This window comes from Leptosomus discolor, chromosome 1, assembly GCF_034619465.1.
Source record: "Leptosomus discolor isolate bLepDis1 chromosome 1, bLepDis1.hap2, whole genome shotgun sequence".
In the NCBI taxonomy this organism is placed as follows: Eukaryota; Metazoa; Chordata; class Aves; order Leptosomiformes; family Leptosomidae; genus Leptosomus; species Leptosomus discolor.
Genome location: NC_141391.1, coordinates 148,409,312 through 148,427,039, shown reverse-complemented (window position 1 = coordinate 148,427,039; position 17,728 = coordinate 148,409,312). Strand labels below are relative to the sequence as shown.

At 38.7% G+C, this 17,728-nt stretch overlaps 1 protein-coding gene across 1 annotated transcript in view; it reads right to left on the bottom strand.

The window, feature by feature from the left end:
* The window catches only part of SLC15A5 (solute carrier family 15 member 5), a 34,330-nt gene that overhangs the window by 9,930 nt on the left and 6,672 nt on the right, over positions 1–17,728 (bottom strand). Inside the window, exons 3-6 of the mRNA XM_086466948.1 lie at positions 15,834–16,003; positions 11,722–11,942; positions 8,966–9,152; positions 4,198–4,386 (exon numbers count right to left, since the gene is read on the bottom strand). Of these exons, the coding sequence (XP_086323074.1) occupies positions 4,198–4,386; positions 8,966–9,152; positions 11,722–11,942; positions 15,834–16,003 (767 nt within the window). The remainder of the gene's footprint in view (positions 1–4,197; positions 4,387–8,965; positions 9,153–11,721; positions 11,943–15,833; positions 16,004–17,728) is intronic.

Below are 17,728 nucleotides of genomic sequence, written 5' to 3'. Positions count from 1 at the left end.
TTGAGTTTGAATGACCTCCAGCTTGAGAAACTTGCCAGCAGAGGATCCTATTTGGATGATGAGTTGCCTGAAGCATCTCTGAATACAAATGAAACTTTGCAATCACCATCTTCCACCCTTTTTAATTTGGATGTCCAAATGAGAGCCTTGGAAACATATTAAAGAAAAGAAAAAAATACCATGGGCAATGTTTTTTCCTCATTCACAATAGGAATCAAAAGCCTGAGGGCAAGAGAAAGCAGGCTAGCCTGGGACACCATCTGTAGATGTACAGTCTGAAACATTGTACAGTTCAGTGTCCTAGCTAACACTAATCATTAAGAGCCTAAAAAGTTTTGGTTATTACTCCCTTCTAAAAACAGGGGTACAAAACATGCATCTTTGCCAAATTCAGCCTGGGTAATTGCATCCTGCTTACTTAAATTACCCCTGCTGTTTCAATTGCATATTCCGTTCCTCGCTTCTCCCACAGTGCTGCTGTGAACGATTAAACAGCTGTTGCATTTCACCCTGGAGACTATTGCATTTCATCGGTGGGTGAAGTGATCCCCAATATATCCTTTAAACTAACAGAGCTGTTGTTACAAGGCTTCCCATTTCTAAGTGCTTTGACACATGTTGATGGGCAGATGATATTCTTGCAGCACTTCAGCAAACACCGCAAATCTGCTAACCCTTTGTAGGGCAAAGCAGTTACAGTGCACCAAATGCATCAGACAGCTTGGACACTGGCAGTGTCACACAGCTGCTGCGGCCAGCAGGCTGGCTTCCCTTCACAGGGAATCTCATGCACTGTGGGGCAAATGCCTGCTAATATTGTCCCACAGGATGAAGTTGTGTTGCCTTTTTTTTGTGTGTTGGTGGTGGTGGGTTTTTTTGTGGGTTTGTTTGTTTGTTTTCCCTTTTAAATCATTGGGTTTTCAAAGAATAATTTCCTAGTTTAAACCAAGCTAGGGTTACAAATTCAAGTTGTCAGAGGGCTGTGAGGTCTTACACTCTAACACTGTGCAGGAGAGCAATTATTTTACCATTGTTTCATTTTATTTTTTAAAGACTACCTCAGTCCTAGGGAAACATTAAATGCAGGTATTATTCTAACAGAGGCTCATGCCACCTGAAGCAGATGATCATATAAAACTCCTATCAAGAAGATAATGAAATAGAATCATAGAACAGTTTCAGCCAGAAGAGACCTTCAAGACCATTGAGTTGAACCTTTGTCCTAGCTCTACCAACACCACTAAACCATGTCCCTAAATACAACGCCTACCTGTCTCTTAAACACCTCCAGGGACGGTGACTCCACCACCTCCCTGGGCAGGCTGTTCCAGTGCCTGACAACCCTTTCGGTAAAGAAATTCTTCCTAATATCCAGCCTGAACCTCCCCTGGTGCAGCTTAAGGCCATTTCCCCTTGTTCTATCGCTTGTTACCAGGGAGAACAGACCTACCCCCACCTCACTACAACTTCTTTCAGGTAGTTGTAGAGAATGATAAGGTCTGCCCTCAGCCTTCTCTTCTCCAGGCTAAACAGCCTCAGATCCCTCAGCTCTTCCTCATACGAGACATGCTCCAAACCCTTTACTAGCTTGGTAGCCCATCCTTGTACCCTCTCCAGCACCTCGATGTCCTTCTTGCAGAGAGGGGCCCAAAACTGGACACAGTGCTCGAGGTGCGGCCTCACCAAAGCTGAGGACAGGGGAATGACCACCTCCCTGCTCCTGCTGACAGCACCATTGCTGATACAGGCCAGGATGCCATTGGCCTTCTTGGCCACCTGGGCACACTGCTGGCTCATGTTCAGCAGGGTGTCAGTCAACACTCCCAGGTCCCTCTCTGCCTGGCAGCTCTCCAGCCACTCCTCCCCAAACCTGCAGTGCTGCTGAGGGTTGTTGTGGCCTAATGTAAACACAATTGTATCAGGTCTCAAATGTAGATAAAGAGTTCAATATGCCAAATCTAGCTCCTCTAACCAAGCACTTCAGAAATGAGATATCTCCTCTCTTCTGATTACAAGTGTGAACATTTCTGTCTTCAACTTGATTATGTACTTTCAGGTCAAGTAAATTATTACGATAATTGAATTTGACCTTCTGCATAACAAAGGCAGTAAAATGTCAGGAAAGGTGAAACAACTATTTAAGTGTCTAGGCTGTCATTACCATCCGTGGAGATTCACTGAAGGGTTCCTGAATATCAGGTCAGTTCAAATTGAAGTAGAAACCTAGAGCTCAGTTCAGTAGCCTGAATACAGATACCCAGTGCTGCTTGAAATGCTCTAGCACACCTTAACAACAAGCACAGGGCTGTCTGATAAGGTGCAAGACCTACAGAAAAACCATGCTCTTCTCAAGCAGCAGCTGGAGGCCACACAGGTACTGTAAAGAGCCTGCTTATCCAGTGTGCACAGCCATGACAAATGATGCCAGACACCTATGTATGGGGAAGTAAATGGAGGCCTGCATCCCCATCAACTATAGCAGTAACCTACTATTTTAGGTACCCACCTTTAGTTTTCTGCATGCAAGTCTCAAGTTCAGACTTACCTGGGTTCTTGAATGGCACCTGTAACTGTGGCTCTTAGTAAGATACTTAATCTTTATTTAAATGAAGACAACTTTTCTTCCAAAGAAATTCTAATCACAATCCTTTAAAAATATTAAGAGGAGAGAGAGAGGAGAGAGAGAGGAGAGAAAAGAAAAAGAAAAAACCCTGCCAAGATGGAGCTTTATTTCTTTTCTAATGGTTAATGTAATCTTCCAGTCACTGGACTTCTGATGTGTCCCAGCGTGCTAGATTAAAAAGCTTTATTTTACCAACAATATTCTTCTCAAGCTTCTGCATGAGAAGACCGTAAGCAAGCCACCTCCTAACCTTTTTTTTTTTTGTAAAGCTAAACAGAGAAGGTCACAGTTTTCAGTTATACTTAGCCTGTAACCTAGAAACCACATTACCTGCCTAGAAACCTGTCTCAGTTAAGTACTTGAGAGCTATTGGATGAAGAGGCTTTATGAAAGTGCTAAGTATTTAAAACTAGGGAAAATTACCTTTTTAGTGACAGACCATGACCCGCAGCTCTCACTAGTCTTAGAGTGTAAGAATGAAGCTGAGACACTGAAGTTATTTCCTGCTTTTAAATAAAATGTGAAAGTTTCTGGGGTTGTGCTGGAACAATAGACACTCAACCTGTAGAATTAAATGCCTGCAGAGATCAGCTAGTCAATTACTTTACCTGTATCTCTTTAAGTGAACGTTGATTAGATTATTTCTGTAATACTAACATTTTTTTAAGCTCTGCAAGGTAAAACACTGGTAAGCACTCTGCGTGCTCCTCAGAAGAAAATAAGCCTCAGGAATGTCAATGTAGATGTGGAACGGTAAATTATGGAAGGGAAAGAAGGTTCAGACTCACAATCAAGACCTTGTCTATATAATTTATGGATGGCAGGCATGAGGTTAGCTCTGCCTGTGCTCTGCAAAACAGGAGTGTTTATCTCTGGCTCCATGCCACAAGCTAAGGCACGATGCATGGCATGTTTGCATGACTCCTGATTGGAGCACAAACAAAATCTTGCATCTGCCTACAATATTCTCCAGGTTAGCCTGTCAGTTGAATTGTGTTACCCACCTGCATACGCTCTATGCCAGTAAAAAATGTGTAATAATTCTATTAGCTGGGTCCACAAATTAAAAGGGTTAAGCTAAATTGCTTTACCTTGCTTTGACTGTGGCCCAAAAAGTACTCATAGACCGTAACCACAGCTCAGCTGTCACGTGCTTATTTGCTCCATCTCAAGAAAATCATCACAGAAGAGTTCAGGTCAGAAGGGACCTCAGGAGCTCATCCAGTCCAGCCCCCACCTGAAGCAGGTTCAGCTTCAAAACCAGTCACCCATCCAAGCCCAGAGTCCATCCGCTCTGATCATCACCCCGCTGAATGGTGGATTACACGCACCAGGGACCTCACCAGGCTCAGTTACCTTCCAGTTAATCTGGAACAACATCATTGCTCACTCTGAGTTACAGCCAGCAAGACAAATTATGCTACTCTGAAGCAGGTAAAGCACAGATCTGCTCATTAAGCCCATGGAAGAGAGCCAGGGATAAAATATCAGATGACGGTAATTATTTTTAGGAAGCTGATATCATTCCCTGTAAATCAGGACACTCTTGCTTTAGCCTGCTAGATCTTACTTACAGGAGGGAGTTACCAAGGCTTCAGCCACTCCAAGTAGGATGTACTGAGGAGCTAAGTGGAAGCAAGGCATGGAGGAGACCAGAAGAACCTCCTCAGAAAGAGTCTGCTCCACCTGAGGGAAATGCTTTCGATGTATTTCAGAGAAGCCAGCAACCATCACGGAAAGTGCAGCAGATAACTGACCTACAACTGGGTAAAGAGCACAGAGAGCATTCACCAAGGCTGTAGTTACAGTATCATCATACATTTAGAACGAAGCAAAGTCCTAACAGATGCAAAACAAGCTCTCCCACCCCCCCACCCCCAATACACCCTCTCTGGACATATAGACAGGAATAAAGAGTGCTTCCTACACCACGAGCCTAACTCTAAATATATCTGGTAAAGGGACAGCAGCTCAGCAGAGAAAGAATTTAAGGATGCAGAATAAATGAGAGAGGAAAAACTGTTCTGAAAAGCAAAGTCACAAAACTTTTTTTGAAGACTGGGTGAGGTAAGAAAGGAAGAGAGAAAGAAAAGGCAGCAGCCCTTCCGGATATCACAGGAGACTGGGTAAGGAACAAGGCTACCAAGCAGGGTGAAATTCTCCTATTCAAGCAGCAATAAGATTCTGAAATATACACATACACCGTACACTTTTTCCATTTGTTTTCTATACAGAAAGAATTAATGCAGGCAGTTGAAGTACTGGATTTCTAAGGCTGCAGGCCATGGTAGATAGGAGAGAAAAAGATCAGCACCACATATCACACCTCAAGAGATCAGGCATTCCTACATTTTCCCCTTTCTCTCCACTACAGAGGTCCCTTGAACTACTTTTGAAAGTTTGCGTCTGCTGGACTGTTTAACATTTTAGGATGGAAGAAATCATCTTCAGCTCACTAAGTGTTTACACATAAGCCATTGGACTACAGCTGTCTCCCCGCTTCTTCAGCTATCCTGAAGAAGTATCATTGCATGATCCATAATACATTGGATCCACAATACATTTCAACATGTTACTGCATGGAGTCTTACTGCCTGCCTCAACGGTAAGGCACAGGTAAAAGTACTGCACAAGAACACAGGGCAGGAAAAAAATGCCTATGTTTAGCCTCATAAAGCATGACAAAAGCTTCTATTCAACTCAAATGCATTTTAAATACTGCACACTTCACCACACATTGCATAGAGGATGCTATTTAAATCTATTCTATTTCTTAATGTTGACAATACGAAATGGTTGTAGCCTCTCAGAAAAGAAAAACACAAAGTTTTCAAGTAAGCCTCCTGAACTTGAAACAATTATACTTCTGATGTTTTGAGCTCCCATTGATTTTCACTAAGTTTGTGATTCCTCAGCATTTCTAAGCTATAATGTAAGCACAGGTGTGAGAATTTGGTTTCTTTTAACAGCTTTGGTTCAAATACCTGGACTGCGTTTTTCCACTTGACTTAAAGCCTCATTTCACTTCATGACTAGAAATTGTTACACTTAGATTTGATGTCAACAGTTAAAGGCTTTTGTTTCATATTATATTTATAACATACATAAAGCTTGTCTCTTTGGCTGTGAGGACAGAAGAGGCAGAAAACTCATATAGCTAAGTGGCCTTAGCCTTGTTATGCTTTTGCATGCATCTGTGTTTATTCTCTCAGCACCAAACTCTCACACCCCTCCACCAGCACAGTTTTCCTGCATTTTCACAACTTTAAATACCCTTCCTCCCACCTAACCTGAGGCTTGGAAGCTGTTTTGTTGTTAAGGCCCCTCTAGTGCTTAATAAGAACATCATATTGCTTGAAAATTGATGACAGGAGGGAATTCAACAGAATTTTCGAGCCAATGCATCTTATCAAGGCCAGGTATAAAGCCCTCAAGGAGCTTCTTGTAATCTACCAAAGCAAGAGTTCTCCTAGTGAAAAATTATGTTAGTACTAAAGAAAACTCAAGCAGTTCAATATTACTACACAGTGCTATATTTTAAGTATTTTCCTTACTAAAAGCCAAAACATTTCAGAAAAAGTAACCTCTGAATGCCCAACAATTGTAATATTTCTTTTAAGATATTATGTGGAAGAAACAGAGCCTTGGAGACCTGGTTTTCCTCCTATCTTTTCTCCCTTCAGTCCTCTTTAAAACAAGCAGTTTGGAATGACATTCTGAGGCTTTGGTTTTACAGGAGAATAGGCTGGTTTAGGAACACTTGGATCTGATTCTAGGACAAGGTTGTTTATATCATCTAGAGACTAAGTTTGTGTTGGACCTTTGCGATTCCTGATCTCATATCCTGAGTAAAACAGGTCAAAAATCTTTCCTGGAATTAATACATGTTCAAACTAGACCACCTTTCAGGAAGAAATGGTCATCATCAACTCCTAAACCACTTCAAATAGACATTGGATGAAGGTTTGATTTTGTGTACTGTATGGAGACCTATTCTCCACATCACTTCTGAATGCAGTAAATCCTAGACTAATAAGACATTTTAGTATAATCAGTTATTAAGAATATTAGAGCTAGAATTTCTGTGGCTCAGGTACTTCAGCTAGAGCCTCTCGCCTGTAGCTGATGGACAACTATCCAGTAGACCAACACCTTAAGTTCTGTGCTAAATCTTCTATACTACTGACTAACTCAAGTAGCATAAAATATATATTAAGAAAACCAACCCACAACTAAGACTAAAAATCCCCACAAGGAAACAACTATAAAACTGGAAAAACTAAATTTACCAAATACTCGTGTTTTTCATAAATAAGTTCAGATATGCAATATATTTGGGACACAATCTGAATTCATAGTAAGATTTTAATAGTTTTTAGACCATACATAATTAACAAATAAACCAACAGCTACAAAGAAAGTAACACAGATCACAGTTTTCATGTAGATTCTTATTACAGAGCAATCAGATAATTCAGTTCAACATTGTCTATATGGTTGAAAACTGTTCTTCTTAACATACTGAAAATTTTCAGAAAACTATTTGAATTTCTTCCTCTTACATGACTTGAATTAAAATAGAGTTATAGGCTGGCTTAACACCAACAGCCTATTTATGCTTCCAATTTTCTTCCTGAAAATAATTGTGAACCTAATTAACCGTTGGCAAAAATATTGGCACTTAGAGGTCTACCATATTTGCAGGTGCAGTCATATACTTGTATATCTAAAGCCATCGCCTGTACTCACAGGTATTTTTATGCCTCAAGTAATTTATCACCCCTAACAGGAGGCTATTTTAATAAATGACGCTATTAAGAATAAACCACTGCATATATTCTACTGCTGTTCAGCATGACAGGATAGAACATTAATACTAACTTGAAATTTCCATGGTTTTAAGGAAAATTATTATCTGAACATGCTTTTTGTGTTTTAATGCAGATGTTATTTTAAAACCCAGGGTAATTGCAACCTGCTGTGTTATATGCATCTGGTTTGTATAAAACTTAATAACACTCTTAATTAGGCTAATTTAGTCAGATTAATACCTCCATGTGTGTCAGTACTCACTGTGCTGCTTGCCATGGGGCACTGAATTAATAGTAGCACACTGAGAAAATAGTCGTTTATAAATATTTTTGTCTGAGCTTTATAATGCAGCCTGGAAGATAAAAAATGTCAGAAGTTTAATGTGAGTATCTATGAAAGGGAATAGTTTTAAGCGAATACAGAATGGAAGCTGCTCTTCTGGTGCTGCTAGATGTAGCTGATATCAGAAAAGATCTGGTGGGATCCTCTGTATCTTAGAACCTAAGAGGTTTGGAGGTAGGGATTAACTGAAAATGTTAGTGCTCACAACAGAGAAGACTTTGTACCATGTCTATGAGAAAGAGAGAATACTTCAGATGTGGAGATCCCTTTTTGCTTTACTTTGCATGTATCATAAGGTATGTTTCAGTTTAGGATTTTAATAAATTACTAAACACCTAGTTATCTCATATTAGATATTTAAATTAAAATTCTAGTGCTAGAGAGGAAATCTGCAGCTCTCCAAGTAACCTTCCACCCGTTCAGCCTGCTGGGGAACAACAGCCCAGTGATATGCATCCATTTGTTTTATGTAGCTGTCTGCATGTTTTCTTTTGTTCACCAGTTCTAAAAACAGCTATTGCAGACCTGGAATTAGACTAGATACTTGTGATGCAACTGCAGGGTCTGGAAAAAACTGTACCAGTGATAATACAGTTTTCCTCTTATGAGCTCCAACCCTAATGTCAATGCAGTTACAGCATAAAAAACCCACCAAAGCCTCTGTTCATAACCTAGTTAGTTAAATCTAAACTCACCATTATGAGCAATGAACATTTCTCCATCATCAGAGAGCATTAGGCTGATGGACCCTCCCATCCCCCAAAAGGACTTTCAAAGTAAATTAACTTTCCAAAAGTTAATGCATAAACAAACATATAGAAGATAACCAAGTCAGAGTAAGTCTCAGGTCTAAATAGTTAGTTCTGTTTCTCTCAACAATTCCTTAGGGTGATTCTTAGTTATTTTTGTGTCTCAATTTTTTTTTTTATTGGTCAGAGGAGTCTCGGCCTCTGTCCTACACAAAAGCTATGCATTCTTTTTCTTGATATCTAGCACGTTTTTTCAAAGACTGTCTTTTCAATAATTCCTTTGAAACATATTCACCTCTGAGCACCATCCCAAAACAAGCCCATCTTAACATATATAGTCAGAAATAATTGTATAGGATCATCTATCAGCTACTGAAGTTTCTCTTTCAAAAACAGAATACATATCAAAACTGTATACACATGTGTATTTTATACATACCAATGTAAATTGTTGGAGAACGTCCAGTGTCCTTGGAACTAAAGACATATGAGCTAATGCATTCCAAAATAGGAACAAGAATAAGTAGTGGCACAATGCTTATCACATTCATTGCTGCAACGGGCAGGACAAATCCACTGAAGTGCAAGTTAGAATTCATGGTTTGGAGATAATATCCTGAAGGAATCTGTATTGAAGAATAAAACCCTGCATCATTAGTACACCAGGTACCTTTCATGGATAAGATTTTTACTATATTTGGAAATTCCAACTCTTTTCCTCCTGAAGAAGTCATAGTAAACCAAATACTTGCTGGCCAAAAGGATTGACCATTCATGATGAAAGCCTTTTGGATAGTGAAATTCTTGCTCTCTTCCAGAACGTAACATTTTGTTACGTGCTGCCAGAACATTTTCTTACGTGATGCCAGAATGCCAGAACTTCTATTTAATTTGCTCCTGAATTTAACAAGTCCATGAGTTTATTTTATCATCCCTAGTTAGGTCTATCAGACAATATACTAAATGGTTCTGCCTAATACTTTAGTCACATCTCATAATCAGGGTTTAACAAAACAGAATTTTAGTATAGCAAGATACAGAGTTATTTTGAACCTCTGGTTGTGTGCTTAAGGTGGGAGTAATTTTTAAGATACACTTACCAACACATATAGCTTTAAAAGCTACAGGGAATGAAGATTTGGCCACAATCTTAGAACCAGCTTAATGTAACTGACAGCCATAACAGCTATATAGAGGACTTCCTTTTACTTCCAGGAGTTGAAAACAGAAGAAAGTGAATAATCAGATGAGGAACCCACCAATGGCAGTCATCAGCATATGAAACTAAGTAGATTTGTAAGTCTGTCTTTCACTTCAAAAGCAAATAATTCCTCCTGCTTGTGTGAGGCTCTACTGAAGATCTGTTGAGTTTATTTAAAAAAATAAATAATAATAATAAAAAAATCACAATGGCTTCTACAACAGATTTTTCAGTCTGTTTTTTTGAAGAAGGTTGATTGACTAAGCATCGTAATTCCATGTGCAGCAGGGAGTTATAATCCGCTCCATTTTACAGACTAATGGGAAAGAGGAAGATAAATAACTTGAGCAATTCATAAGAGTAGAGTCATAACACAGCTGAATGTAGAACTGGTTTCTTTACTCAGTTTATGTTTTTAGAGAGTTCTGGTTTCCTGCAGCATTCTGCATGGCTCTTCAACATGACTGGTAATGCCAAATCCATGTAGAATATTACTGCTTTATAGCTGTCTGAAAATTAATGTATAGTTAGTAAGTGAGCTCATTTAGGGTTTCTCATCAACGGTTATAGTCAACACTACTCACTAGGAGTCTGTTCAGCGCTAAAGAATTACTTAAAGGCTAGCTTTCAATAAAAATATTTTTCACCTACATTCCACCTCCAAAAGAAGATATAAACTGTAAAAGGGTGAATAAATGGCAACAGAACTATGAAAGATCAGAATTGAGCCAAATTTTCTTGGTTCCTTCTTCCCACTGCCTATTGCAATTCAGAATTGACTTCTTAATAGGAATTAAAATATCATCAACATGAATCACAGGCACTGAAAGCTGTTAACTTAATAATATGGAAAAATACTATTAATCTTTACAAAAAAGATACTGATCTATCGCCTAGTCTAAGAAATAGCCTTAAACTTATTGGAAATTCTGCCAAAGGAATAAAAGTCATTTCTTTCATCAGTGCAAATACTTTTATCTTTTCTAGATATATACCCTGTTATTACAACCCCGACTAATCATATCTAACTCTTTTCCAGCTGGTCATTAATGCATAGCCTCAGCCATATGTGTGCTTTTGTCGTTTTGGGATTGTTTGGGTTTTTTTCTTTGTTTGCTTGGGGTTTTTTTTTTGTGCTTTTGGGGGTGGGGAGGGAAGAGGCAAAAAGGAGGCAGATGGATGGAAATGTAAGATGGTGGCAAGAGGGAGTGTCAATAAAGCAGTATATGCTACATATTTGTAAGAATTTCCTTAAGCAGCATTTTAACACCCATAAGTAAAAATGAATTTCCAAGCCAGCTCATAAATTTGTTATTCCAGTTGTCAAAGGGTAAGCTACCTCAAACTCCTGCTTAGCTAGGATCATCCAGACAGAAATGAATCTGAAGGAATCATGTCAGCTTAAGTAGCTTCTTGACACATTTACATTTATATAACGTACATGCACTCAGAAGTGGAAAGAACCACAGAGCCTCTTAGAGAGACTATGAAAGGACTGCTTCTTTCCACAAATGGAAACCCACCCATTTCTAGTGTAGGTACACCAGCCACATAATTCCATCAAAACAGTAGGAGAAATATGCAACCAAAAGAGAAAATAAAGATTTTCTTCCTCTCCCAAAAGGTGAATGAACATTTAAGAACTTGGAAAATTACATTTTTTTCCAGAAGAATGCTGAGCCTGAGCCTCTGATAACTGCAATGGCAACGTGAGTAGCACAGGACTCTAGCACTAGTTGTTTCAGCCAGTAAGGGTTCAGAGAAATGAGTAGCAAGCAGTCACACAAGCTCCTTAATGAGTCTTGGACACGCCAATTTTACTTATTTGATGAGATGAGATAATATAGCAAGGTATATTCTCAGGTAATTAAAACTACTCTGCAAAGTTGCTCTGCTGGTAAAGCAACAGTTAAAAAGAACCATGCCTAGAGACATAGTAGTAAACACACATTACAGTATATTTCAAGACTTTTGTTTAAAAGCTGTGTACCCACCTGCATAATACATGTTCTGTACAGAATTTGGAAAGCAAACAACGGGAAGAGCCTGGCAAGCGACTTCGTGCTTTCCACCTGAGTCTCACTGTACTGACCACCATTGTTTTCCTTGGCATGATCTAGCCAGTTTGTCACACCTCCGCTAAGGTAGCGATATCGCACACAGCATGTTTTCAGTGCACTAGCCATTACCCCAAAAGTTGTCAGCAGGGAACTGTCTGCAAACAATCAGAGACATTAGACATTGATATTGTTTTACTTGCTGCCAAAATAAATAAGACAGGACAAAACACTTTGGGAGGGAAAATACGACCTCATATATTCACCTTTATGTCTTTTTGGGGAGAGGGAAGGCAATGTCAGTCTGGATTTGTCCAGACTTTGTTCTGTTTTGGAAGCCAGTTGATTCACAACCTAATTGTTACAAAAACAACACAGCCCAACATGCACAGAGAGAAGTGCCTTTTGCTACCAGTTATTTAACACACCACAACAATTCGCTGCTGTCGTTCAGCAGGTAGAGTATTACTTCCCTTTGCTTTTGCTTTCTGTTCATTGAATGAGGTTAGTTTTCAATTCCAGACAGTACGGAAATATTGCATATCTGCTGAAGTCCAGCAGCAAGGGAAGGGTAGTAGCAAAGTGAGAAGGAAAGGGAGCTCAAAAGAGGGCTGACGAGAAAAGTGAATTTTCATGGATGCATTCCAAAGACAGAAATATTATCTCAGGACTTCCAAGTAGCATGCTGTGGCAGAGTAGTAGTTTTCAATCTAGTATTTGGCATATTAAACTTGCTCTCTCGTTTACTGAGTTCAGGAATTGCTAACTTGGTTCTCAGATTCAGTGGAAGTGGAAGTAAAAAACTATTAGCTTCAGGCTTGGGAATGCAAATTCATCTGCCCTTGGTAAGTTGCCATCCATGCAAACAGGGGTTATTACACTTCGCTGCATTTCTAAGAGTGTTGAAGCACTACAATAACTTGGGTATCTATAAATAAATACTTCCCAAAACCTAGGGTGAACTAAGATTGCAGAGGGAAAATGTCTCCCTATATATCTGGTATGGAAATGATTTTCTAGAAATATCCATTGACACCTATTGGAAGCACTTGCTCTAGAGTACTAAGAAAGGGCATTTTGTTAGACAACTTAATTACCATTAACCTGTAGACTGTTGGCACTATTGAATAAAATCTGAAATAGCATATCAAAGGTTGCAAACACAGAGAGTTGGTACAGTTTTCGATTGTTCTGTACGACCGTACTAGGCAACTATTCTTATCACTCTTTGTAAGTGATGCTTAAGTTTAGGATCTAGACTATTTCAAGACCAAATCTGAAGACTAAAAGAAAAATCTGCAGAATTCCAGAGTGACTTGACTAAGAAGCTAACCAGAAAACAAGTGGGACCAGGGGGTCTTGTCAAAGCAGAGTTATTTTCAGAAGTTTAAAAAAAAAAAAAAAAAGGTAGCAGAAAAGTCAGCATAAGCTCAACTCATTGGCAGAGCTGCTAATTATATGTGTCAGGTCAGAGAAGTGATAATCTTCTGCTTTGTCCTACATTAGAGGTTAGAGGTTCACAAAGAAGGAATGAAAAGTGGGAGTAACTGGTCCACAAGGGTTTGAACCCAGTCAGTGTTGAAATCCAAAGGTGCGCAGAGTACCCCATGACAAGACTGGCAGACAGCTCAACAACACAATAATGTGTCGTTGTCTTGGTTTATCAGACCTAGTCTCAAAGATGGTTATGGTCATCTCCTTTCCTTTGAAATGGAAGATGTTGGGCAAACTCTTTTTTCTTACTGTCACTAACAAAAAAAAAAAAAAAAAAGAGACTAAAATGGACAACAAATCCTGACATTTCCCTGCCTTTCCTAATAGATCAGCTGAGGCCCTCTTTAATGTAATTTCAGTCAACTACTTAGGAAACATTATTTTGTATGAGGCAAACCACACAATACATTATTTAGCTGTGTTTCTTGGCATGGAATTCCAGCAGATTATAAGATCTAGTAAACTCAGAAAATAAAGCTGCTTGAAGTTGTAGTTCAAAAAGCAGCTTGAATGATACATAGACCTAATCAATATCAAGAGGATTTTGCCAATGATGTAAGGATCTCATTCCTTCCTTAAAAGAAAAGAAGTAAACCCCACTGAACTCCATAGTGGTGAACTTCAAATTACAAATCTGATCAGCTAGTAAGAGACATGTTTAAAAGTATAAATATTTATATCCGTGCATATTGTGTAGATCTACATCATACACTCTATACTTGTATAGCTAAAGTTTTCTTATAGAAATAATCTGTCTGTATATGTATCAAATTGCAACTTTCAGAGAGTGATGTTCCTTCTCCTTTATATTTCAGCCCTTGGCTCTAATGTTCTGCTACTTTGACCTTGATATAATCATGAATATCTATGCTGTTTAATTACAATAAAAAGCCCACATTGCACCCTAGATGGTAGATACACATTTTTTTCCTCATCTCTGGTCACATGCCAGTCCTCAAAATTATAGCAGTGGGAAGAAATGCAAATGAAGTCCATGCTTGACGGCTGAACATAACTGAATGCATGATCCATATTTGAAGAGTTACCTTAAAATAAAAAAGGCAGCATATAAAAACATCATTTAAGGTCACCTACAGATTTGAATTACAGTTTTGAAGAATTTCAAATTTCATCACCTCACTGGAAGGTACAAAGTATATTATCTTTTATTTTGACTAAGGAGATAAAAAACTTTGCAGATATTATTACTGTAGAGACTGGCATTCTACTAAGACTTGGAAAATATATGATAAATCAAACAACACTCATAGGATAAAAAAAAAACCCACTTGATAAAAATATATCTGTTAGTGTTGTTGATGGCCAAGACAGGCATAATCTACACATATATGTTATTCCACTTAGTAGAATTAAACTACTTAGATGACAAACTACAGATTTAGTCCCTGTGAAATAGTCCAGCTCAGGGATGGATACTAAAGGATCTTTTTTTACCTTCTCAGGTTGTAAAACTTGTAGTGAGGCCCAGTGAGCCAGACAGCCATCATTTTCTCCATAAGAAGCTAGCTAATTTGATGCTAGTCTTCACAGACCTGAGTTGCATATCATCATGAGGGTTTTGAGGCACTATGGAAGAGATGTGTTTCTCTGTCTCTATTTGTTTTGAATAAACCTCTCTAGTGATATCCTCACTATGATATTCCCGGTTATACATTCATTGCCTAATACTTTTTTGCTTAGATTATAACAAAAATATTGAAATAACAACTTGCTTTTAGTTTCTGGATTCTATTGTAAAAACAACAGCAAAGTTGGGGCATTTACAGCTTATTCAAGTCATCTAGGCTCCACTTACATTTCTATGCTTGGTCAATGGATAGCAGTAGCGGCCAAAGGATTTTGTAGAGCTCAGGTACTAACTGGTGAGGCCACAGAAGTGTAAGAAACTCTTCTGTTTTAAAATATCTACACAGGAACTATTTAGAGCTATTTGGTATTTCTAGTTATTTTCAAATGTGTAAAATCACTTGATGTTGTATAAGTAAGCACGTTGAAATAACCATAAGCATCAGACGTTCTGCAAGATAAAGGCATTCTAAAACTGCTTTGCTACTAGCACATATTCCTGTTTACCTGACTAACCACACTGCTTGGCTGCCCAAGTTCAGGCAAAGCAATGGAAGAAGGAAAAGACAAGTGCACTTGGTGCCTTAGCACAGGCGCAAACTCTGCTTCAACTGACCAAAACACATTGGGCAGAGGTTGAACCAAATATGACAAAATGTCCACCAGCTGCACGCATATTATACCTCTTCCCACACAGACAAATGCTTTGACGCATGCCTTGACACCACAGAAAATGCACATAAGTTTACCAGAGGCTGCTTTCCACTTTTTCAGTCTGTCCAGAAGCTCCAGGTCTATTTTACAGAGGATAGATGTTGTCTCTTACACATAGACCTTGTGGAACTAAACCTCAAGTGTCTCCAACCAAACAGGGCAGTGTTGTGGAAGAACTTGCTTAGATATACAAGTTGATCTCTTCTGCAAAAATAATCTCTAAAGATATTTCCTAAGATACAGTTGCCTCTTACCTGTTTTGGGTTTGTAAATCATTTCACCCCGCACCATGTGAATTGTGATCATAGCCATAAGCACAGACACAAACGGGATAAGAAAACCAAGGTTCCTGGCCACAGACTGCTGGATATAAGAAATGCTGACAAAGATGACTGCTGAATTTAAGTTAACCAGCCAATAAAACCTAGTACACACAGACAAGAGAGAGAAGAGTGGAGAGGCTGAATAATAAAAGGCCTTTACAGAAGATTAAAACATTAAGTTACAGGCATGGTAGATATAGGAAGCATGGACAGCATCAGGACCACGCACACATTGGCACAGCAATTAACACCAAATTTCACTTGGATGTCTCAACTCCAAGAGGTATATGATTAAAGTAACTGCTAAGGCAGTAGAGCTGAACAAATTATCAGTCTCGTACTGGAAATATTCTTGTGGATCAGACTAATTATTTCATACATTAACATTTACCATTTACACATTTAATATCTGATAAGTTTTGTGTATGCAATATCAGCAAATCACATTCTCTAAGCTTAAAAGAGAAATGTCTTAATGCCACCATCCCTTGTTTAAGAAATATTAGAATTTGATTTATCAGAAGGCATGACATTTCCATTAGTTGCAAGGCTCAGCTTGAATTTTTGTTGGCTTCTGGAAACATCTTGATAAGAAGGTTCCCCAACATAATTTGCTCTGAGACTGCCTTTGGCAGTAGAGGTGCTTCCCAAGTAAGTGCTGAGCCCCTCCTACTCACAGAAGATGTTCAAATGAAAACCACATACTTTTGGAAGCAGATGGCACACCAAGTGATAGGCCTACTGCAGTTTGGAACCCCTGACAATAGCACAATAATTACGCCTAAGGAATTATAAGGATAGCAAAAAGCAACACCTCAAAATAAATAATGTCAAAACAATGCATTTCCCCGATAGGATGCAAAAGGATAACTACTTATTTTCTTTACCCTAACAAATGAGTTTATACCTGCACAGTTAGGAATATATTGTCACTACACATGTTTCCTGGGATTCTGTTTCCTACATAACACATCAAACCATGAGTTCTTCTAAAACTCAGCTTTTTAGAGACTGTAGACTGTTAACTGTAAAGCTATTTATTAAAGTGAAACATAAGCAAAGTGAAACAAAACGTGCTGCTTATTCTTCTGCCTCATAGCCCTCCTCACAACATGACTGACCAATTTCTACTCTACCACTCAGAACTGCAAGTGTTTCAGTTATAACCCCTCTAACTTCTTTTAAATTCTAAGATGCCTCCCTTGCACTGTTCTTCAGGTCACTTGTGTTATCTTTTTGCTTTCAGCAGAGCTTTAGCCAAGATTTCCCTTAAAACATAATTCTCACACAAAACAGGGGTTTGAAGCTACAGAGCAGACTTAATGAATATTCAGCATCTCAGAGCAGAGAGATCAGATTTAGGGAGGACCTGCTTTGTTGGAGTCACAGTTTCCAAAAATGCTAACTGTCGAGGAGCAGTACGACACATTTGAAGAACCAGAGTCAGGCATTCAGCAATTTTTGCTTCAGATTTGACTCTGGCTTGCAGACCTAGCATTCAAAATTTTAAGTTAAGAATTTTAACTTTGGCTAAACTTTCAAGTTCCAAGTTGGCTTTAAAAAGACAACTGTATTTTAAACAAAGGAGAGGGATGAAGAATGGAGTACTACTACCTCAGTATATCACAGATTACATTTTGTAAGTAACTGCAAGAGGAGATTCTTTCACCTTTGCTGGAACCTTGGCAAAATGGATTCATTTAAAGGCAAAATATACATTGATACATAATTACACAGCTTAATACGTATTGCTTGAGGAAGCAAAGCTTGCTTTCTTGTCTCTGCCATTTCTGCCTCATGTATGCTTTTTGGACTTGAGTATTTAT